Here is a 25,895-nt window from a genome sequence, read left to right as displayed (position 1 = left end):
GCCGGCGCTGCACGATCCTGGGGAAGTCGGCACTGCATGAGCCTAGGGCAGCCAGTGCTGCACGATGCTGGTGCTCGCTGCGGGCGGTGAGGAACTAACATTCTGAAGAGGTGTGCAGTGAAATCTTCAAAGAATTGGCAGCCGCAGTCGGCATGTGCACAGGTGAGAGCTTGAGCCATCTGCGCACGTGCCTACTCTGGACTCCATTATTTGAAAGCCCTTACCTCCGATATTTTCAGAATGGCCCATGCCTCACCGGAAATTTTTGGGAGGAAAAGTGCGTCTTATAATCTGAAAAATAAGTTATTTCTTGGTTACGCCTGTTCCTAAGGGTAGGTCCATATGACCATTTTCTTCACATCTGAGAAAAATACTCCAGTTATTCTGATCAGACCTTGATCAGACTCTGATCAAAGTGGCATCAGTTTTTATTGCACATGGAAAGAAAAAAAACAACATTCTCCACCTTCTCCATTCTGTCAGAACATCTCTGAGACAAGGTAGAATGCGATAATCTGTTCAAAGCATGTCAGTACCTATATCTAATATTTGGAAACTTCAAGAAGTTAGCTTTTCCACATGGGCCAATACTCCTTAAATATGGTGCAATTTTATTCTGAATTGGCTAGAGATCTTTGCTTATTATGATTGTACTTCAAAACGAGCCGGTTCCTTTCATTTGTGGTGAGGATTAATCCCTTTTTTAGTTTTTGGGTTTTGTTTTTTCCTCCCCTTCTTCCAGGACTCATAACTTTTTATTTTTCCATCAATATAGCTGTATGAGGGCTTGTTTTTTTGTGGGACGAACTGCCCTTTTGAATTACACCATTCATTCTGCAGCATATTGGAATTTTACAAGTGCAGTGAAATTACAAGAAAATGAAATTTTACAATAATTTTTTAGGTTTTTTATTTACATTTTCTAAGACCCATAGCCTGATCTGGAGCTGTGTGATGGCTTACTTTTTTTCGTCTTGATATGGCATTTTTAATTATACTATATTTGGGAAGATGCAATGTTTTAGTCACCTATTATGGCATTTAATTGCAATATTGCGGAGACCAAAAAAATTTAATTCTGGCATTTTTGATTTTTTATCTCGATACACCCTTTAGCGATCAGATTAATTTATTTTATATTTTGATAAATCAGGCATTTTTGAATGCAACAATGCCAAATATGTATTTTTTTTTTTTTTTTTTAAACTTTGTTTTATTTTTAATGGGGGTGATTTGAACTTGTGTTTTTTGTTTTTTCATTTTTTTAATAACTTTTTAATTTTTTAATGGATTTTACTAGGCCCCTAACTTGAAGCTCACACTGTTCGATCACTTCTGCCGTTCAGAGTTCTGCTTTAGCTCAGCTCTGAACAGCAGAAATGCTGATGTCCTGTGAATACCAGTGTCATGACAGCCCATCGGCACCCTGTGATTGCATCATGGGGCCACTGATGGCGGCAGGTAATGGCGCGCTCTCCTTCTGGAGTTCGCAATATCCACTGTCAGAGATTGACATTGGGATTTCTCCGATCCACCCGCGCATGTTAGCTGTACATGTCAGCAGATCCCGCATTAAAGGGACAGACATGACCTTGGACGTATAGGTACATTCAAGTTCATGAAGGGATTAATGGGAGCCGTCCAGGATCCTGTTTGATCCTATGTTCAGTGTCAGTTTTGTATGGAGCCATAGTAGGGCTGTCATGTTGACTTGAGAGACTTAATGTACTTCAATCTACTTCAATGTTCAATCTGATAACTTATGTACATAAGTGTTCTCCCCTATAAGTTTTGCTGTTCTCTGTGTTATTGCATGGTACAGCCTCCGCGCACTACCATGTGCACAAGCCCTTACATATATTTGTGCCGGTACAAATTTTCTCTTGTTCTAAATCCGAACATCTGACCTTGTCTATTTTATCAATCTATATTTATTTTTTTAAAGAATCTTAATATCATAAATGCAATAAATAAAAGAAATGTTGCATTTCCATAACTTCATACAATCATCTATCAACATCTGCTACTCACATAAACATATTTAGTGTATATTAGCTGCATAAAATCCAATTAAGCAGAGAACATGACACAGTTATGATTAGCACCCCCGAAAGAATTTCTAAATACAAACCACTGTCTTTTCTGGCAGTACAAAGAATTTCCTAGTGGTGACAAATGTGTTATTAAGCCCTTAAGTAATAAACTGAACATGAACCTTGATGTTGATATGCGATTCTGAGCACAAACTTTATGCTTTAAGGCTTTTATGTGTTCTACATTCCAGTCCACATGGCTCTAAGGTTGTACTCATATTGTACAGACATCTCTTTTCTTTTGATAGCTTATTCAAACACAGTGGACAGGTCTTTATACTAACTTAGCATTACTGATAACGAAAAGGAAAGCATTTGAGGTCACAAAATTAGAGGCGTGCACTGGAATTTTTACAGAAATCCCATGTCTTCAGCTAGAAAAAAGCAAGGGTGAAGGGATATAAAACCATAAGAAGAAACATGGCGGGACAAACTTTGAGAAATATGCACAATGGTACTTATGCTGTTGCTTAGGAAGGTTGACCCCCAAAGACGAGCAAATTGATCCAATGTGAACTGAGTTAATGTTGAGATTTATAAAATTTGTGGGTCTGTTATGTTCGTATAGCAACTCATAAAGGGATAAAGGTAACACAATATAAAGCTAGAACTGATCCTGCTGGTTCCTGTGCAGACTGTAGATCCCAACCCTGAAGTGCCTAGTGGTTCCTGCGGTAGTTGGAATAGCCCTGCCATAGGCTAAACAATGGCAACTTGGTCCTATTCTCCCTAATCGATTGTCAAACACTTCACATTTCTCCTAAGGAACCAGAGGGCAGAGCAGAGGGCAAATTACCTACAGAAGGGAAGGTGTGCTGAAGTAGAACGAGATCCTAAAATGAGTAAGACAAACAACAAAATACAAATACCAGAGAGGGTGAAAATTGCTAAAGAATATGACCCCTACTTACTGACCACAAACATAAGGTAGGTGCAGAGTGGAGAAGATAAACAGAAGAGAGAGGTATCCTAGCTGGTCTTCCACTGACTGACAGAAACTAACAGCAATATGGCTGGACTTCAAAATGAGAATATCACAAACAGGAAATACCAGCAGAGAGAAAGTATTTAAAGCAGCACCCAAAAGGTGATGGGGCAGGCCAATGAGTAAATGAATACACCTGTTACCCAAATAGAACTAAAGTAAGGATAGCTGAAACTAAACACCAAAAGAAAAGGTGTATCAGCTGTAGTCTAGTGGACAGAGAAGTCAAGCACGGACTCAAGGGTTTGAATCCAGATGCATCACAGGGCCCCAACGAATTAAAAAAAAAATGTGATTTAATTAGTGTGAATAGTCAAAAAGTGCCTGCTTCTATTTTACTCACTGCAGAAGATTAGATCAGCTACAGAAGGTTCACATGGCCTCAAGTATGACCGCACAGTTTTCCCCATAATGCCTTGCAGCTATCACATCAAATAGTGTTGTGCAATCAATCAATACAAATTATCTTAGCCTGTATAAAAGCTAATGCAGGATAGCAGACATTTTAGGCCCTGTGCGCACTAGAAAATGGAATTTTCTGAAGAAAATTTTGCAGGGTCTGAAAGATTACCGCACCCGTGGTAAAAAACCGCAACAAACTGCAACCAAAAACCGCATGCGGTTTGCCGCGGTTTTACCGCTGTATTGCCGCGGGTTGGTACATGTGTTTTAATACATTCAATGCAATAAAGCACATTGAAAAAAAAAAGTCATTTCCTTCTGAGATAGATAGTAGATAGATAGATAGATAAATAGATAAATAGACAGATAGAAGAATAGATAGATAGCTAGAGGGATAGCTAGAGGACAGATCAATCAACAATCGACACGCTGCAGTTCTCCCGAGCGGTAGTGTGTTCACATTACTGGCCGTGAGAAATGACCTGTGGTTACCTCTGCAGGCTCGTTGCAAGGCTGCATTCAGTACAGTGTGAGTCGCGGCTGTAGCAGTCTGCAAGCGTCGTGGGACCTCGGTGGATTCCGCCGGAGCTGTGTGTTGGGGGAGTTAATAAAGGGGTGAAAGAGGGGGCTATTTTGTGTTTTACTTATGGGTTAATCATGTCAGCTGTCTCATAGACGCTGCCATGATTAAGCCTGGACTTAAGGCCCTGTCACACACAGAGATAAATCTTTGGCAGATCTGTGGTTGCAGTGAAATCATGGACATATTTTTCCATTTGTACACAGCCACAAACCTTGCACTGATTGTCCACAATTTCACTGCAACCATAGATCTGCTATATATAAACCTATAGAAAGTGAGTCAGAGATCCACCAAGATTGAATGCAAAAGTATCATTTATTAAATACATATTAATATAAACAACAACAACAAAGGGTGCTCAAAGAGGAATCCAAGATAAGGGGGACATCATAACACAGGACACATATATATCAACAGGGTGGGTATAAAGTGCACATGCAAATAGCAGCAACAACATATAGCAGCAGGATATGTAGTATATGTAATGGAGAGAAGTATTACCAACCCACCGCTGAAGGTAAAGTGCAAAAAAGAGATAGAGTTCAACCAGAGGGCAAAAATTTGCATCATAAGGTTGAAAGCTTACCCATAATTCCCTGTGTGTCCAGCGATATGAGTCCCACCAAGACCCCTACGCACGTTTCGCGTGGGCTTCTTCCGGGGGTCGTATGGCTAGTGTGTTCAGTGGAGTTTAAATAGTCCCAGTACCCCAGGTCCGTCCATACCGCCATTAAGGGTTTAGCGCATGCGCAGTCCGCACGTATGCGGCGGGCGGAAGCCGCGTCAGCCATCCAGCGACGGAACTGAGAAGGGGAAATCCCCTGTGACGTCAACAACAGTCCGTGGCCATAGGAGGGCGTCAGCAGCACTCGTCCGCCAATCACGGGCCGCGCGTGCGCATTCCAACAGGTGGGTTTGGTTATCATACAAACGCCATCTTGGAAGGGGAAAAGACCGACAAAAATGAACGTGACAAGACGCCATGTCAGGAAGGTCAGCGTTACGTCACATAGTGTACGGAGTATCCCAACACCTGATGGTAAAATACAGCAACCCTTCCAGGGCTACACATATATAGAAGCCAAACTCAGACATATGTACATTTAATTTAATTAAGAACGGATTTTCCACTGTAAGCTGGCTTTAATGGAGGACCGGGCAATGGAAACAGAAATCAAAGACATCGGCACCATGAGGACGCACTAAAAACAGAGATAAGATAAAAACACACAAATTAAAATTAAGCAGGAGAAGAGGATAAAAATATATATAGGTGCATATAGGTACGTGTGCAACACCAATGGGCATGTACGGACGTGAACACATAGCAGACATAAAAGATGAACAAGGGGAAGGCACAACAGAGTATATCATGTATGATACATGCATGGGAGATAAATAATCATTTAGGACGAGGACAAAGGGCATAGTTGGATCGCCATAAAACATATATATATATATTGCATATACATACACATACATGTCCATGCATGCGCACACACACCACATAGCTACACATGCATGTATATGCACTACTGATTGGGAGCAATAGGCACCCCATGTAAATATTACAGAAATGATGAAAAGATCTGCCACAGATTTATCTCTGTGTGTGACAAGGCCTTTAGTGGCGGCGATCTGCTGCCATTAACTCGTTATTACCCCAAATTGCCACCACATCACGACAATCGGGAAGAGCTGGGGACACTCCGGGACTGCCGCATAATAGATGCGACAGTCCCGGGGCAGCTGCGGGCTGATATTCTCGGCTGCAGGAGGGGGGCATTAACCCTGGCCCTCTCCCTCCCCAGCCTGAGAGTACCGGGCCGCCACTGTGTGTTTACCTTGGCTGGACGGTAAAAATATGTCGAAGCACACACTTTTTTTTTGTAATATGTATGTTTGATTTCTATGTGTATTCTATATTTCTAAGTCTGTGTGTGAGTGCGATATGTGTGTTTACTATATGTCTGTGTCTGTGATGTGTGTGTGTGTGTGTGTTTACTCTCAGCTCCGCTTCCTCTTCCTGTCATAATGACATCACTTCCCTGCAAACCGCAATGCAGTGATGAACATTATGTACCGAAACCGCGAAATACCACAGGGAAAACGCAATGAACCGCACAGAATTTGCTACCTGCATTATTGCCAGCGGGATTTCACGATTACATTGCAGCTCCCTGCGGAAAAGAAGTGACATGCAATTGTTTTTGCTGTGGGAATCCCGCAGCAAAACATGCAGCTGTCAAAATCCGCATAGTGCGCACAGCATTTTTTTTCCCATAGGTTTTGCTGGTGAATCACTGCAGAGATGTTATGAACATTTCCTGCAGCGAAACATGCAGCAAAACTGCAGGAAATTCACGGCAAAAACAGGCAAGTGCGCACAGTGCCTTAGAGTGATTTAGGATACTTAGAGGATGTCAAGGCTCAAAACTCAACAAAATAGATAGGAAGACAAAACCTAAAAACGTTTGACAAATACTACAGACAGAATGTGCTGTACAACTGCAGCACTAATGCTGAAGAGGACATAACACAAAATGCTAAGTAGGTGCACACAAATCAAAAATGATGCAGTAGGCCAAAGTATATGTCAATTTTGAACAAGTGTGCAAAAACATCTAAATGTCTATATAATTTAAAATGTGTGTGTGTGTATATATATATATATATATATATATATATATATATATATATATATTGTAAGGCATTGCTCATGTAGGCATAGGCAGGGTCACAGGACGACACAGTATCTTCATAAAATTCCAGCCGTTTACTAAAAAACTTGTCATAAACGGCAAACATTAAACATAACAGGCCTCTCCTGGCTTAAGGCAAAAACTGCTGTGGTTCCTTCCAAGAACCCAGAGACACTCTGCAGACTGTCTCTCCACTTCAGGAGAGGTTCGGCCCTGTAGATACAACACTAACCAGCCTGGCTTGCACACTACTTCCAGTCCAAACCCAGACTGAATTCCAGAGCCCTGTGTTCAGCCTCCACACAGGCTGATACATCCAGAGCTCCCTGCTCTGCGCTCAGACTCTTCAGAACACACACTGACAGTCTAGAGCCAGTCTCCCCTAGACTGCCCTAGATACTCTGTTCCAGGTTCAGAAACACAGGATTGATTTAACCCTTGGAGCCACACCCACAGGTGGTATGGAGTGTTTAATTAGCCTCACACACCCTTCCATGACTCTGAATGTAATGTAATCCTGTGGAACCACAGGTCCCAGCCAATATTCACATTGCAAAGCACCAACGCTTCTGCAAAACATACCGGCCATCTATAATACAGCCGGTTGATGTCTCACAATATAATATATATATATATATATATATATCGGTGGCTCAGTGGTTAGCACTGCAGTCTTGCAGCACTGGGGTCCTGGCTTCAAATCCCACCAAGGACACTATCTGCGAGGAGTTTGTATGTTCTCCCCATGTTTGCGTGGGTTTCCTCCGGGTACTCCAGTTTCCTCCTACACTCCAAAAACATACAGATAGGGACTCTAGATTGTGAGCCCCAATGGGGACAGTGTTGCCAATGTATGTAAAGCGCTGTGGAATTAATAGCGCTATATAAATGAATAAAATTATTATTATATTTATTTTTTATTTTAAAAACACCACTGCAGAATTTTTTTATTGCACCACTGCAGTGGTGCTTTAAATCTAAATCCCTGGTCCCCTGTTTTAAACTTACCCACTGGCGGCTTCATCTATTGCTGCTGTTCAGTTTAGTCTCATGTGCTTTGTGACCTGCTGGCAACTCCAGTGTTTCTGGAACGAAACGGAAGTCACACCACAATAAAACTCTATGGGAGCCTTGTTCTGGCCTCGTTCTGTCTCTCATAGAGTTAAATTGGGAGCTTCTGATGTAACTTATGACTTCTGTCCAGTGAAAAATTACTAGCACAAGATGGTGGAGATGGACTGGAGCTACATCGGTAAAAGGTGAAGACACTAGGAGGTGAATATTAAACAGAGAGCAGAGGGCTTAGATCTAAAGTCGCGCCCCCCCACCCCCCCCCCAAAAAAAAAGTGCAGGAATGGTGCTTTAACAAAACTAAATTCTCTTTTCAAATATGATGTCATAAGAAATGTGAGTTAAGAACAAATTCAGAAAGTTAGCCTCTGTGAGGCTATGTGACCACGGAACTATGTACCCGTGGATTTTGCTGCGGAAAACCTGCAGATTTTCTGGATTTTCTAGATAAATCCGCAGGTTTTAGCAAGTACAGACACTCCCCATGTTACTCTATGGGACATGGGGAGTGTCTGTGTCAATGCTGCGGTATGTGCGGCTGTGGAATATGCTGCGGATGTCCCGCAGCCACACATAACTGCATGTCAATTATTCCTGCGGAAATACCTATGGAATTCCCAGCCCTCCACTATGGAGATAGAGGCCGGGACTTTCACATGTAAGTCACATGAATGTCCGCAGGTTTACCGCAGCTATTTCGCTAGAATCCCGCAGATATGTATAGCTGGGGATTCCGGGGAGCTGCTGCGGGAAACCTGCGGGACGTACCTGCAGATATATCCGTCCCATGGGCACATAGCCTTAAAGAAAAGCAATGTGATATAAGCTTCGTAGAATATAAAACTTTGTCTAGTCAACCATCAAGAATCCTTGAAGCATGAAAGTGTAAATGAACCTAAAGGGGTAAATGTTTAGCAGTCCTGGTGGGATTTCCTAAAATGGATCAGTACTGTCAGTATAGCAGATTTCAATCACTAGATCAGCAGCAAATCTACAAAGAGTGCTCTGTTATAAGTCTATCATTTGTGACTTTTTTCTGTAATAGCTACAGTTTAAGTGATTGTGCCGGGGGCATCAGTTATACAAGCCCGGAGGTTCCGAGATGTTAGACACCTGCCTATGAGCCGTGTGGTGTCTTACATTAAGATCTTCAGGCTTGTACTTTTATGCTGTTACTTGTAAAGACAGAGCAATTCTTCAGGTGTTTACAATTGTGACATGTTATATTACTTCTGATGAAATGTAGAACGGATGTCTCATAAGACTACTCTACCTATGTAGAGGTGGATAACTAGCCTATAACTACAAACATCACGGCCAGCAGTGTATACACAAACAAATCGGGCCACATTCGGCTAAATGGCCATTAGAAAAACCATCTGAAATATAATTTGTGAAGTTTCAGATAAATAGGTCCATGATTAATCATGGATTGTGACATTGTTATAAACAGTCTTGTATATCTTATTTCAGGTCTCTTTCCATCATACTTAACTCATTAATGATCCTGTGGAAAGAGTAAATATCTATTAGCATTGAAGTCATGATCAATTATCAAAGTCTTACATAAATTGAATGTGACTCTTTCCTATAAACAGTTTTCAGGCCAAGTTCATTCCCATGTCTTTTGCTGCAAGGATTTCTCTTTAATAACATGCCTTCCACCCTAAAGCTGTGCATATGACTGAAACATTTTATTTGCCTTTTCAGTCTTAAATTGGAAACAGTATTGTTGATTTTAAGACTAAGAAAAATAGAATCCCATTAGCCTCTGAAGTGGTGTCTTAACGGAGCGACTTTTCTAGATTAGAGGTCATAGCCAACACATGATATTTGCTTCTAGTTGAAATGGCTAAGATACAAGTATTAAAAAGCTATATATTTCATATGTATGTGTAAAAAGCAAACAATATTTAAAGAGTTACGGATCCTTAAATGAAGGATGTCCCTCACTTTTTTTACTTTGTTGATTAATCATTTAAATCACTTACATTAGTTGAGAAAAAGAGTGGAAATCCAGAGAGCTTAAAAGTCATATTTTAGTTCATCTTTTTAAAAAATTAATAAATGCAGGTAATATAAAAAAATCTATTTCAAAAACAGTCACACAGTTCACATAAAGACAACGCATTTCGGCACGCTAGCCTTCTTCATGTTGCCGAAAAGCGTTCTCTTATGTGACCTATGTGACTGTTTTTTAAATGGATTTTTTTATACTGCCTACATTTATTAATTATTAAAAAGATGAATTAAAGTATCTGACCATTAACAAGATTACAGGAGCGCTCGCAGGATTTCCACTCTTGTTTTTATATCTTCAGTGTGCGGTTGAAGCTCCCTCCCTCATCCAGGCGTAGCTCCCAGAATCGCTCTCCACACATTGCTGGTAGGATCATTGGAGGTAAGCTAGCTACCTGTTTTGTTTTATACTTACATTAATTACATTACACTTGAAGACAGACCTGTGACCTAATTGCTTAATCAGCTTCAATATTACAATTGTACAATTGTATGTCATTTAGAGGTAATCTGTCAGCAGGTTTTTGCTACCTCATCTGAGAGAAGCATGATGTAAGCAAAGAGACTCTGAATCCAGTGATGTATCACTTAGTTTACTAGGTGCAGTAATCACCCAGTAAACTAAGACACAATCAGAGTTTTTAGATTTAGCAATGCAGCAGAGCTGGCTAGCTACGTAAATTGTCTATAGACAGTGAGCTGCTAATCACAGAATGGGGCATGTCAGACTAGGGCTGTAGATGACTAAGGGTACCGTCTCACTAAACGACGTACCAGTGATTCCGACCACGATATGACCTGGTCAGGATCGCTGGTGCGTCGCTACATGGTCGCTGGTGAGCTGTCAATCAGGCAGATCTCACCAGCGACCAGTGACCAGCCCCCAGCCAGCAGCGACGCGTGGAAGCGATGCTGCGCTTGGTAAGTAAGGTAAATATCTGGTAACTAAGCAAAATGCTTTGCTTGGTTACCCGATATTTACATTGGTTACCAGCGCACCCAGCTTAGCGCTGGCTCCCTGCACTTGTAGCAAGGGTACACATCAGGTTACTAAGCAAACCGCTTTGCTTATTTACCCGATGTGTACTCTGGCTATGCGTGCACGGAGCAGGGAGCCAGCACTGGCAGCCTGAGAGCGGCGTACATTAGTAACCAAGGTAAATATCGGGTAACCAAGCAAAGCGCTTCGCTTGGTTACCCGATGATTACCATGGTTACCAGCGTCCGCAGTTGCCAGACACCGGCTCCCTGCACATTCAGATCGTTGCTCTCTCGCTGTCAAACACAGCGATGTATGCTTCACAGCGGGAGAGCAATGAGCAAAAAATTAACCAGCACTGTGTGTAACGAGCAGCGATCTCACAGCAGGGGCCAGGTCCCTGCTTAGTGTCACACACAGCGAGATCGCTGATGAGGTCACTGGTGCGTCACAAAACCTGTGACTCAGCAGCGATCTCGCTAGCGATCTCGCTATGTGAGAAATACCCCTTAGTCCAAGCATTGATAATCTCCTCAAGCTTAAACAAACATTGCAGGTAAGCAACTACACAGACCATGACAAGAGACACATTGTTGAAATCTCTTTGTTAACCCTTACAGCCTGCTATCTTTAGATTGCATAGCAAAAACCAGCTGATGAATTTCTTTTAATGAAAACTTTTTGCATTGCTATTATACACAGTATGGACAAATGCATCGGGACACTTACACATTACATCTAAGCAGCTTCTATGACATCTCATAAAACCTACCTCACCTCCTGCAGCTAAAATAATTCCCCCCTTTGTACAAGCTTTTGGAGGTGTTTGTGAGATCTGACTCTAATGTTGGATGAGAAATCCTGGCTCACAATCTCCATTCTAGTTCATGCCAAAATAATTCAGTGGGATTAGTCAGGGCTCTGTACAGGTCAGTCAAGTGCTTCAACACCTCGCTTGTTGAATTATGGTTTTATGGACCTTATTGTGTGCACTAGAGGCACTGTCATGTTAGAACAGAAATGGCCCTTATCAAGCTGTTCTTTGAAAGTTTAAAGCATCAAATTCTCCAAACTTTTTTGGGAAGCTGAAGAATTAAAGATTTCCATTCACTGGTGCTCAGGGGCTTAGGCCAACCTTAAAATACAACCCTGTTGCATTATCCATCATCCACCAAACTTTACAGGTGGCACAATGCAGTCAGGCAAATACAGTCAAATACAGACAAATTCATTACATTGTTAGATAGAGAAGTGAGATTCAGCACTGCACAGAACATGCTTCCACTGCTCCAGACTACAATGGTGGTGTGCTTTACATAACTCCATCCAATGCTAAGTGTTGTGCTTAGTGATGTAAGACTTGCATGCATCTGCTCAGCCATGGAAACCCATGGCATGTAGCTTATGTCACACAGTTTTTGTGTTAATTTCAGAGGTATGCAACACTGAAGTTATGGGCTCTGCGGAGCATTAGTGACTTTTAGTCACTGTGCGGCTCAGCATTTGGTTACCTTAGTTCCCTAGGTAACTTCATCTAAATAATTCAACAGTTGATCATGGAATGTTTAGGAGTAGAGAGGACTGCTTGACGCAATTCCTGTCTACGGTCTAGATCAGTGACTTCTAGATGAGGACAGGAGCTGTGTGAATTTCCTGAGGTTCTGGGTTCCCTGTTACGTTATTTAATTTATGGGCATGGCATGAAATCATCTAAGTGGTATAAGGCACACAGACGATGATGTGCAAATCACAAGAAAGCCTGGAAGTCAGAGTGTAAGGAAATTTGTGTACAAATACAGTACGCTCTTTAGAATGAGCCATTTTTTCACAAATATTAGACAATGCAGATTGCGGAGTTAGGGGTTGTATTTTCTACACCTGTACAAATGGCACTGAATTTAAAAATTATGAGATGTCACAATACTTTTGTCTATATAATATATGTACCAGGTATGGAACTGGTGCAATTTGGGCAGCCGTACAGGGGCCCAACAAGTAAGGGCCCCACTTTCACCTCCAATACAGGTGAAATTGGATCCCTTGGAAGAAACTAAATGCAAAACGTGAGTTGGGGTGCTTCCTTATTGCTCTTTGTGGTGTTCTCAGCCCACACTTTCATTACTTATGCATCCTAAGCCATGTAATCTATATTGAGGTGTCCTCCTACCATGTTGTAATAAATATCAGACTTCACTAGCCCATACAGCCACTGGGCTTTTTACGTTCTGACAGTGTATAGCTACCGATGTATGCCTGGACACTTCCTTCTCTCTTTTTTCCCACCTCTATCTTTCTCGGCTCACATTTGCCTTCTCTATCTGTGGTGCATTGCTCTGCTATTTGTCAGCCAATTTCTTTATGTGTCTATACTGCACCAGTGACTAATCATTATCATCGTCAGGCATTATATGAATATATTTTCTGCTCAATTAACAATGTTTTTGTTGAGCTACTCCGCTTAGTAATTTCTGTGTAGGTCTCGATTTCTAGTTGATTTTATATTTTGTAACCTATTTTATGGCTAAAAATTGATTTATTTATACAACTTTACTTCACTGTGTGTAGGTTTGCCTAATTCAGGAGGGCCTTCTATTGTATTCCATTGTGGTCAGATTTTGGGTTTATTGCAATTGTAAATTGGATCGAAAAGGTCGCATATATTGTTCTTACCCAGGGGCAATCTTCTGTCTATGTATATACCTTTAGATTTAGAGAGGTAAATACTTTTGAGAATGATGTTGCTAGCGACATCCTCTTAATATTTCAATAGACATATAGTATCCCACAAAGCAATATAAATATAACACTTCACAAAGAAACCACAAATTCAATTGTCATTATTAAAAAGAAATACGTACTGTGCAAAGATAATTTCATATTTCAATGGTGTATATTATTTAATAATAATGACAATTTAGGTAGATACCTTTCATTTATGGATTGGTGTTCTTAAACTGCTACAGTCTACAGGTACGGATATACACAAGCATAGCTAGAATAAAAATACTGCAAAAGCAAGGAACAACCTAAAGTAAATGTCAAGAAAATCCCATTATGGGTGTGGAAATGAATAGAAAAGAGTCTTTTTTCTGAAAATGACTACCCTTCAAATAAATCCTAGCATGATTTTTTTAATTTTTGCATATGATTAAAATATAAGCCCTACTGTGAAAATAAAACCTAGTTACAGTTCATAAAAATAAGTTACCGTATTTAATGGATTATAAAAGGCACTTTTTCCCCCAAAAACTGCGTCCTATGATCTGGATATGGCTTACCAAATCGGCAGTGGTGGAGCGGAGTCACAGGAGGCAGGGTTTGTGATACTGAGTGCTTGGAGGATGGGGTGTCACTGCAGTGGAGTGGCTTAGGAGGGTCACAGGACAGAGGGTCGTCAGTGCGGTGTGCGCCATTGATCTGACAGCGGGCTGCAGGCTCCATTGAATTGCCCGCGGTTGACGCGATGGACTTCAAGAAAATGGCTGCGGAGGTGGTGCGTGCACAGATTGACACAATAGACATCAAGAAAATGGCTGTGGAGTCCTACCTCCGTGGCCATTTTCTTGAAGTAAATCTCTTCAACCGCGGCAATTCAATGGAGCCCACAGTCTGCCAGCAAATCAATGGCGCCTGTCGCGACAACACCCCCAAGGCCGCAGTATCACCACCCCTCCGTCCACTGACTCTCCTGAGCCACAACACCCCCGCCTCTGGGCCCGAAGCATCGATGACCCTGCCTCCTGTGACACTCCTGAGCTGCTCCACCACCGCCGCTCCCCCTGGTGAGATATAAGACACACTAGGATTGCAAGTCGGACCCTCAATATAACATTAAAAACTATTTTTTCCTATTTTTCACCTCTAAATTTGGGATGCATCTTATAATTCTGTGTGTCTTATAAAACGATAAAAACGGTAATTGAAATAGTGTCCAGGCAGCTACACATGTAAAAACGTAAAATCAACTGGCAATAGGATGCAGCTGGACCCTTCAATAAAGGAAAGCAGACATCCCAAAGGAGTAGCACTCAAAAGACCCCACGAAACGCAAAACATTAAGGGTTGGCAAGTGCCAGACACATCCCTTATTGCTACAGTATAGTACCATATGTAAACAGATGAGAAAGAAATATACCATACTAGTATATTGACCCCTGCAAAACATGAGGGCAAAAAGAAAGCTTTTGCATTGAGTACAAAAAAGGAACTGTGGAGGACTCTCAGCAAAAATCTTGCTGCTTTCCGCAAAAAGAAGATGCTGGATATCCGAATGGTCTAAAAATGGATATTAGAAGGGAAATGCTAAGAAGCGCAAGTGTGGATCAGGAGCTGGAAGACATGATCTGCGAATGGGTTGCTAACGGGAAAACAAAGGCTTTGGTCATGACTATATTTGAATAAATGTTGATTTTTTTTATTGTTAAGAAATGTAGATTGTTATTCATGGAACAATAAGACATACCTTGGAAATAAGCCCTGATGCATCTTTTGGATAAAAAAAATAACACAAGACCCTGTCTTTACGGTATTTACGAGTGGCTATAAAATGCCTGAGGACTCATTATCCTTGTATAAAAGCAGTTATACTAAATTGCCCTTCATTCACGTGCATGCATACTGACAGAATGTAGATAGAATACATGTAAAATCCATTTAATTGAATGATACAACTTAATAAGGTGATGACATAAACTGCAGAAATCACCGTTATTATCAAGATCCTCGTTTTTTCCTTTAAATAATAAAAAAATCTTTATTTACAATTTGCAGACAAGCACATAAATATCAGGATAAATTGCGCTGTCAAGTATATTGGAGCGACGGCTTTCTCACTGATTGAGCTGTTGGCAATAATTGATGTTCAGAGTCATCTATAAAGCTGGTCAAGAGGCCTGTTTTTCTGAAATAAAGCTGCAAAAAGGGATTTTAAATGGACAGTGTAGTTTCTGCAAAAGGAGGGGTTTTTTTTAGTATATTTTCCTATATAAATTTCATTGCAGTTTCCTAAATTTCTGCTTGTAGCAATTCATCATTGTTTACTTCCTGTAATGGCCATGTGATTGTCACGTGGAGGCTTAGCTTGTTACAGAGCTGTGACTATAAAGAGCCATGCGTCTACCACATGGCACTCATAAACATCTACGGGGCCATACTGCTCCATGCAATGCCTCATATACCCAAACCACAAGTATTTTTCCAATTCATATGGATCCAACAAAAAAGAAATTCTTCCAGACACATTACAAGTCATTTAGCACAGAGATGGGAGAATCGATTTTCAGGACTCTGGTCCATTAGCTGGGTTGGCACGATGTCATCATTGTTACTTGATGCACACATGACATCGTGCCAGCCGGCTAATCAAAAGAAAAGCCAGGAAAGCAGGGAGGTAAGGAGATTTGCAGACCTACTATCCTGCAGTGACAGATTAATGACCTGCCTGATGGTGCCCTATGTGTCCTCTACAATGCATTATACTAATGCAATATGTTAAGAAGCTTTTTTTGCCCATCAAAACATCAATCCAAAAATCTTAAGTGTATGGTTCTTAGCTGATGGCATGTCATACAGCAGTGATCCCAACCTTTCTTACCATATTCAGCTCTGAGAAAGGGTCATGAGCCACATCCAGAGACCTCCCAAATAGTAACATCCAACTACTGCCTCCCTAAAGTAGTATCACCCAGAGTCTTCATACTCAGTATAATGACAGCCAAAGTTTCCCCACAGAAATCAAACCAAGGCAGTGTACTTGGATATAGGGGTTCCCACTTTACTCTCATTCGATAGTCTTGCCTAACGCACTCCCTCCATAATATCACATGCAGCACCCCCTTTATCTGGCAGTATTGTTAAATGTCCAGCTTAGCATTTACTTAAAATGATTGTCCACTTCTTGGAAATCCCCTTCTCATCCCCTTAGTGAGCAGGAGCCATAGCTTTCATTTCCTGTTAATTAGTCATTTGTCTGAATCCGGGGATAGAGAAGCCGGCGATGATTGGGTGCGGGAAACATATGTTACCACCTCATGTGATCCCCAATAATGTAAGCGCTGGCACAGCTGGAAAGGCAATAGCATGGGAGGCAAATATATACTTTTTTATTTTAGTGGGGCCAAATATGGGGAATGAGAAGGGGATGTCTAAGTAGTGGGTAACCACTTTAATTTATCTCTATAACCTGAAGGCCATTATATACACTTCCAGATTTGCTCTTCTATGTAAGACTACTCACAAAAGTCACGGTGTACACCTGTTCTTCATAGCCATTGCTAGACCTGGTGCTAGTACACCAAGCTGGTAGACAGTCGTGAGCCACACATTATGGTCCTGCAAGCCACATGTAGCTCTTGAGCCACAGTTGGGGATCCCTGTCATACAGTAACTTAAACTAGATAACGTATTTTGACTATTCACAGTTTGCTTTCCATTCCTAACTTTAAATATTGGTTAACCTGTATCCATACACATAAGCAAGGGGTGTAACAATGAAAGTATTCCATGTGGAAAACTCTTGGTTCCGTAGTTAACACTGTTTTTTTGCAGAACTAGTATAACTGGGATCAAATCCTACTAAGGACAACATCTGCAAGGAGTTCTATGTTCTCCCCATGCTTGCGTGGGATTCCTCTAGGTACTCTGGTTTCCTCCCACATGCCAAAGACATAGGGAATTTAGATTGTGAGCCCCAATCGGGACAGTGATGATAATATCTGTAAAGCCCTGTTGAGTAAGATGGCGCTAAATAAGCAAGTATACCAAATATTAGCTTTAGTCTAGATACATCTATGTATGTTTTTCCAGGTTCTTTTTATTTTATGGTATCAGAGTAAATCTCCAAAGTCATATATGCTAAACTCTGAATATTATGTCTACACTTGTTTGTCTTTTGTTCTTTAATCTCCATAGCAATGCATATGGGCTTACCTGTGGTTGTGATTTGTACGAGTTAAGGTACTGTCACACATAACGAGATCACTAGCTAGTGACACAGTAGCGATCCCGTTAGCGATCTCGTTATGTGTGACATCTACCAGCGATCAGGCCCCTGCTGTGAGATTGCTAGTCGTTGCAGAATGGTCCCGGCCATTTTCTTCAAAGGCGATGTCCCGCTGGGCAGGACACATCGCTGTGTTTAACACTGTGACAGGGTCACAGTGACTGCTGAGATCGTTATACAGGTCGCTACTGTGACCTGTATCGTTCCTGCATTATTGGGAAGGTCTGACTGTGTGACATCTCACCTGCGACCTCCCAGTGACTTACCAGCGATCCCTATCAGGTCGCATCATTTTCAGGATCGCTGGTAAGTTGTTGTGTGTGACTGGGTCTTTACCTAACATACTTTGTTTTCCAGTACATGATTATATATTATGTTGTACACTGTTTTATCCGTGTCCTTTAGATATTGATGTGTCTTGTCTACTCATCTTGTACAAACAAATTAGAAGGTTTTACCAGTAACATAATGGGAACCATCTATACTCATGTCTAAATGATTCCTTATCTTCTCTAAACTGTGGTGTCAACAACATTTCCCTTTATGCCTCAGAGGTTTGTCCTGGTGGATGGTATTCACAGAACATGATCTATATCAGCAGGTACTAGGAGGATCAGGAATTGTATGGGTTTATACAGGTCGACTGTTGTCAGCAGAAAAGTCACCCACATTGAATTTACAGGTAAAATTCTTTTGAACTCCATTACAACTATGGTCTGGCAAGACAAAGCAGAAAGCCAACATATGTCATGAATTCCGCTACATTGTCTGATAAATCAAAGTATGAAAATATAAGGGTCCTGAAGAAATACACATCTTAATAATGTTAATTAGACTGCAGTTTGTGAGCTCTTTACCTCAAATCTCTATTTCAGGCCAGATTTACCATGGCCTTTGTTTCTGATTGAAATTGATGGACATATGTTTTTGTTTAACTTGTATACAGACAATCACTCCGACTCGAAAAAGAAGACAGGAAAACATAATGCACAGCATTTCCCTGGGTAGTGCTTCACTGTTATGTATGACTGATTGTAGACCTGATGTAGAATTAGGTCATGACCAAAGCAAAAACTTCTTACTGTTCAATGCACTGGGGAACAAATAGAGGAAATAGTTAAAAGAAACTAACAATGCAGGGTAAAAAAAAATCTCCACCTCCATGTTTCACAGAAACATTTCACTTTTCTTTATGTGTATGTTTACAAGTGGCATTTTTGCAGCATTTTTTAAAATATTTTTGTGCATAGTTTGAGCACCGCTGCATTATTGCCAACACTCAGCATGTCAATTCCTTCAGCATTTTTGGTTAAAATAAATGGATGAAAAACACAAGTAAGAGTACTGTAAAAATGAATGAAAAAATGTGACAGAAATGTGAATTTTATGGACTGCCATTACCTTGTTTTTTGGTGCAGATAAAAATGCTGCAATATGTCAACATACCCTACTGGTAAAGAGTTTTGTAGATAAAGAACTTGTTACAACCACCCCACCCCATCAATATTTGGTATGAGGGCTGTCCTATCTGGTAGAATGCTGTCAATACCCTCTATATGACTATACAACATGAAAAAGGACCTCAGACCATAGGTTATCGGTAATCTTCGTATCTGCTTAAATCAAGATCCTATAAACAATTCATAATGGATCCTTTAGAATTCATATTATAACACAATTATTTTATTTTTGGTGGTATTTTTTATTTGTAAAACAAAGGCACCGCAATGGGCACTGCAGTGGGCACCGCAATGGGCACTGCAGTGGGTACCGCAATGTGCACTGGTATTCACAAATCTTTATATAGGAGCTTTTGAAGAAGTTTTCATATATCAAAATTATTTTTTTATCTGCTAACAGTTTTATCAATAAACATTTTATAGATGATATGATATTAATTTGGAAATCAGATTGTTGGTTGCTATCGCATCAAGTTTTAATAAATTCCTGTATTATGTTTACAATGCCATGTCATCAGGTCATGCTGAGATTCTGGTCAGGGTATCTACTAATTGGGTTTCCAGAATTGAAAATTACATCATATGAAAATATGGATCTCTACCATGTATTTGATTTAAAATATGGGTAGTCTAGACTGTTGGTAAAAGATTCAAATGGCAACTCTTGGTTAAAGATTAAAGCAGCATTCCAGGGAGGGAGGTTGGGTCAGCACTAGAGTGGTGCTTATAACCTACGGTCCGTACTCATATACTCACCTTCCAGTGTCTTTATCTTTTATCAATGCTGCTCAGGTCTCGTGACAGTAACTTTTGAGTGCCAAAGTCAGAAGTAAAAGTCACAAGTTCTCAATTCAACTCTATGATAGTCAAAACAAGGCAAGAACAAGGCCCTCATAGACTTGCATTGAGTTGTGACTTCCGGTGTGCTCTGTGAAACACTGGTGCAGCTAGTAGGTCACAAATCACCGGAGACTGACTGACGGGAGCAGCGGTGATAACAGATAAAGACGTCAGAGTGTGAGTGTTAGGCTATGTGCGCACGTTGCGTAAATACATGCAGTTACGCTGCGCTTTGTAGCGCAGCGTAACTGCATGCGTCCTGCGTCCCCTGCACAGTCTATGGAGATGGTGCAGGGGCTGTGTGCACGTGGCGTCTTAGAGCGCAGCGCTTCGGCTACTGCCCGAAGCGCTGATTTCTAAGAAGTGACATGTCACTTCTTCCGTGCGCTTTGCCGGCAGCTCCTGCTCTGTCTATGGCAGGAGCTGCAGGCAGAGCGCATGGAATCGGCTTTTTTTTCTCTACGGACATTTTCTGCAGCGATTTGAAGTGCACGTGTGCTCTTCAGATCGCTGCAGAAATGTCTGCAGGACTAGTGCGCAACGTGCGCACATAGCCTAAAACAGGGTTCAGGGGACTTAGATTTAAAGCACCAATCCAATTGTAAAATTAAGAAAAAGGCTGGAGTGACGCTTTAATGGGGGCCTTGACATTTTTAATGTAATATTAATTGGCATAATATGTTTATTTTACTCCAATCCAATCAATCCAATCAAAGAAGATCATTCAAGTAATAACTACTTACATAACTACCATAAACTAAATAGCAATATATATCTGTCACATTCTCGCACCAAAACCTAGTTGTGAGGAGACTGTTATAATGGTGCTAGTGGTGGGGTTCAGTATATTGTGTCTCTGCTGACAGAACTGACTTGTCTTCAGCTCTATCTCTTTAACCTTGTAAATCAAAGGTGAAGTTATTTTAAGGTCACATGCAAGTTCTGGACTGCAAAAAATATCCTAGGTTAGACCTATGTGTACTGTTAACAGATTGACCTAGCAAATACTTGAAACATTGACAAATAGATTCTTATTGACAATTAGATTACATTTAGTCACACTGACAATGAAGACGTCATTTGTTGGCATGGTGTCAGACTTCACGTTAATAAACTCTATCATAACAGAACATTTCTTGTTATTGTCCCTGCATTTTCCATACTTATCTCCAAAGTGCTATTTTTATGAATATAGTTGAGTGAAACAATGACTTTCCAAGCTCAGGCTTTTTAGATGCCTTCAATCAATACATCATATTAGCTACTATTTCTTAAGATCTAACTGAATTGTAAACCATCTGTATAAATGAGCCTTATTGTAAGGATGTTTATAAAAGAAAACATAACGGTGAATCAGTAACAATGTAATAAAACGAATACTCAGTGGATAGAATGCTGTTTTTTCTTTTTTAATCTGATAACCGTATAACTTTTCCCTTTAATACTTTAAGTATAGAATATTAAACATTGTCGTCTCCTGAGTCTAGACGTCGTCTACAGTCTAGACATTTAAAAAAACATGAATCGTACAAAAACACTCTGCACCAGAAGTATTTTTGGCACCATCTTAGAATATAATTTGCCCTGCCCTTTAACTGGTAAGACGTGAAAGAACTTGCAGGTCCAAGACAACAAGTAGAAAACTACCAGTTGTCTATACTTGTCTTACAAAACACATGGGTTATTTTCATTCGATTTGATGTCTTTAAGAAAGAGCATTATTTTTCAACACCAAAAAGGATAGACAAAGGTCATCTTGAAGGGTTCCCGTCACAACATAGCAGGGATCCTCCGCCGTTTGATCAGTTTCCTTTGGTCCTTGGAGTCTGATTAGGGACTGGTCTCTTTGATCAGGCTCTCTGGCAGTCTGCAGGTGCCATATGTCAACACATTAGCAAGCAGCATGCAAAAACAATATCAGCTCTCTCACACAAGTCTAGTGCCTGTGATAAAGAGTTGTGTCCTGTTCCTTATCTTTACTAGCTTTTAACCCATTCTAGATTTTGCCTTCTACCACAAGAGCAAAAAAAAAGTCACATCCAGAGGAAAGGAAAAGAAAACAACAAAGTAACAGAAAAGGCCATTCATAGCTGCAAATAAAAAATGAATGTAAAAGTCAGCTTGATTTACAATTTTCAGCTGACATAAACGTGAGGAAATTCACATGGCCAGTGTTTTAGTGCCAAAGTATTACCGCAGGCACCACAACTCATGCGGATAGACCAGGACTATTTATACACATGCTTTTTAATGTTCGATGTCATCAAACAACTTCACTTTTTATACTTCCCATTCTGTGCGGGAAACTCATTTATTCTTTCGAGATGCTCAAACAAAAAATGACTTTATAATCTAAGATCAACAACACAAGACTTTAAAAATCTGAATAATGCAAGTTCTATGGAGTTCAGAGGCTAGGCAAATTACACACCCTGAAGCTGCCCTTTTACATGAAAGAATCCTTTCTTTACACTCACCGAGCTCCAGCCCTTGGGATCTTTCATTTAAGGGTTTTCTAAACATTTCAGGTACACTTGAAAGCTGAAAGTAATTCTCATTTCCTATGTGGGATTAGCTTGTTTCCAGGATAGAAAGAAATAGAAGTCATTCACCAGCGCAAAACCACAACGGATCTAGGTCTACAGGCACAAACATAAATAGATATGGAAAAAAGGAGCTAAGTTTATTTTTCTGCCTCCTTAACCTTGGTGCCAGGTTTTAAGTTCCTTTTTTGTGGTACCTTTTAAATATTTGCCTTGTGCTGGTATGACTACGCCACATCAATTATCCAACATTAATGGGCCTCCAGGAGAGGCAAGTGACCTTTCAAAGCTGTAAATTATCACAGTGTACAAAAAGCAAACTTTGTCTTACCATTCTGTTCCTTAGCACTTTCAAAATGAAATTTGCTGCTGAGATTGGATTCAGCTTGTACTCCATGTGGCTGAAAGTCCAGGGTACACGTGAGGACTCTGAGAAGTAACAATAGGAGGATCATTTGGATGAATAGGGGTGAGCACAGATACTAATGGCAACTGAGATTTGCAAGTTCACGGTCAGTCTCAGCAGAGCATGATAACTGCACCCTTCACCAGAGAGCACTGAGCCGGTTTGGGTAACATTGGTGGCAGATGACCACTGGGTAGATCCTTCATAATCCCATGCAAAGTCAACTCTTCTTTGATTCTGTTATTCTTTTCTGTCTCCAGTTTGGAAATCAAAGTAGGATAAAACGATCAATTCCACGAAGATCTTCTGCAGTTTTAAATCCTTCAAGCAAAGACGCCAACAACAGAAAAACAAAATACTAAAAGGAAAAAAAACTAACAATACAAATTCTAAAAAATAAATATATAAAAAAACACCTGCGAGCCTTACATCGAAATTAGTGTACAAAAAGTTACACCGAGCTTCAAGAAAGAAAAGAATCCTTCCTCGAGGAGCAGTTCACCTTGTATAAACAAACCAAACTCGGTGACTACTGGAGAAATTAGCGTTATAAGTGAGAGCTTTCATCCAGAGCTGTAAAAATGGGAATCTGTAGCTTGACACACTGTGGGAAAACAATGTGATAGTCAGCAAACGTGTCCCCTCAGGACATTGTGGGATAGGAACGTGTCTCTATACACCTCCCTTTTTTTTCTCACCGGCAGTTCCTTTTTTAGGCAGTATCAAAGTCTGTGCTCCACTGCTGTGCTGATTATTTACCTTACTTTTTGGCTTGGCACCAAACTTCCTCACACTGTTTTGCAGATCAGAGCAGTGACCCAACAGCATGAAAGTAATGGAGCCAGCGAGTTCTCCGCCTGGCAGCAGGTTCCAGCCAGCAGGGTGATCCTCCAGTGCTTAATAGGGCTGCAGGTCACTCAGGGGTTTGCTTGCTTTGCTGGTGGGATTCCTGTGCCTCTGAAAAACTCAGGAGTGAAAAGGAAACAATTCCTTAGCTGGGAGTCTGAGAGCTTAGTGTGGGTGTCTGTTTAAAGTTTGCTCCTAGCTGCAACAAATGGGAAAGAGTTCAGAGCTGATGAAAGTACTTGACTCCCTCTCCTTCTTCTTCTTCCTTCCCCCTCTCCTTTCCCTCTCACTTTCTTTAAGTTCCAGTGAAGGCAGACTGCCACCTGGCGACTCAACAGGTGCTATAACAAAGAGAAGAGGGGACAGGGAATCCCATCTCGGACAGGACAAAAACTTGAAGAGTGAAGAAACTTATTGTTAAGGGATATTTTAATACGAGACAAAGAACAGAAACTTTCCGCAATTTACAAAGTAAAAGTTTTGAAACCATGAGAAGTTATGTTGTTTCATATACAAAGAGATTGAGCTGTAAGTGCACACTTAAGCACATTCAGAAACAGAAATGTAGTATTTATTTTTCATTATTTTTTTTAAGTACAAGAAATCAATTAAGTAAAAGGACTTTAAAAGAAATTAGAAATGATCAAACCCTCTGTTGTACTAATTTGAACTATGAATTTCTCTACATTCACTTTCACATCATTTTTTAAACTATTTTTATGATCACTTATTATTTTACTGTTTTAGAATGACTCAATCATTAATAATGTCCCTTCAATCATGTAGACACTTCAATATGTCATAGATAAACCAAAGTCTTAGAATAAGAAGATATATATATATGTAAATATCTTCCCAAGGCAAGAAGACAACCATGAATTAATATTATAAAAATATAAAATTTTACTGGAAAAAATCTATATTAAAAAGCCTAAAATAATAACATGAAATGCCTGATTGAAAGAGACGCAGCGTAAGCTGCCTGGATATACAACAGTGACATAAGATACCAATGACATTGCAATAACAGTGAAAAGTAAAATACTCAAATGCATATACAAGTGCATCTCAATAAATTAGAATATCATCAAAAAGTTAATTTATTTCAGTAATTAAATACAAAAAGGGAAACTCATATATTATATAGAGTCATTACAAACAGAGTGATCTATTTCAAGTGTTTATTTCTGTTAATCTGATGATTATGGCTTACAGCCAATGAAAAAAAAAAGTCATTATCTCAGAAAATTAGAATATTATATAAGACCAACTGAAAAAAAATGATTTTAAACTCAGAAATGTTGTCGCCTACTGAAAAGTCTGTACAGTAAATGCACTCAATACTTGGTCGGGGCTCCTTTTGCATGAGTTACTGCATCAATGAGGTGTGGCATGGAGGTGATCAGCCTGTGGCACTGCTGAGGTGTTATGAAAGCCCATGTTGCTTGATAGCAGCCTTCAGATCATCTGCATTGTTGGGTCTGGTGTCTCTCATCTTACTCTTGACAATACCCCATAGATTGTCTATGGGGTTTAGGTCAGGAGAGTTTGCTGGCCAATACATTAAAAATATTCATAGGTAAGTATCATAACTATACTTATATGTATAAGTATACTTATACTTAACTATAACCCTGCTTGCTGTAACTTTTGCTATGTATTTTTTTTTTATTAAGTTTAATACTCACTAATGTATGACTATTTTCCTCTTTGAAAATGTTATTTGATGGTGGAAGGTGTGATTTTGTGTAGTCTGGAGTCAGGCTGGATGTAAAATGTGTCCTGTTGCCTTTGATTCACTAATTATTCCCTGGTGTGATTACCTTTTGTTAATTTCCCTCAACAAGCTGACCTCCCACAATCCCCCTAACCTATTCCTCTAGCTTTCCCTATATATCTGGGGCTTTCTTAAGGGGGTCCACGCGTGTGGGGTGCCTGCATGCATGTGCCATCTTATGCAAAGTGC

The 25,895-nt window shown here is 40.3% G+C and overlaps 1 protein-coding gene across 1 annotated transcript in view; it reads right to left on the bottom strand.

The window, feature by feature from the left end:
* PDGFC (platelet derived growth factor C) overlaps window positions 1-24,141 on the bottom strand; it is a 403,078-nt gene extending 378,937 nt beyond the window's left edge. The window contains exon 1 of the mRNA XM_075347615.1: window positions 23,009-24,141. Within this exon, the coding sequence (XP_075203730.1) occupies window positions 23,009-23,132 (124 nt within the window). The 5' untranslated portion in view covers window positions 23,133-24,141. The remainder of the gene's footprint in view (window positions 1-23,008) is intronic.
* Window positions 24,142-25,895: the final 1,754 nt, after the last annotated feature.

This window comes from Anomaloglossus baeobatrachus, chromosome 1 (assembly GCF_048569485.1).
Source record: "Anomaloglossus baeobatrachus isolate aAnoBae1 chromosome 1, aAnoBae1.hap1, whole genome shotgun sequence".
In the NCBI taxonomy this organism is placed as follows: Eukaryota; Metazoa; Chordata; class Amphibia; order Anura; family Aromobatidae; genus Anomaloglossus; species Anomaloglossus baeobatrachus.
This window is presented reverse-complemented; position numbering and strand designations above follow the sequence as displayed.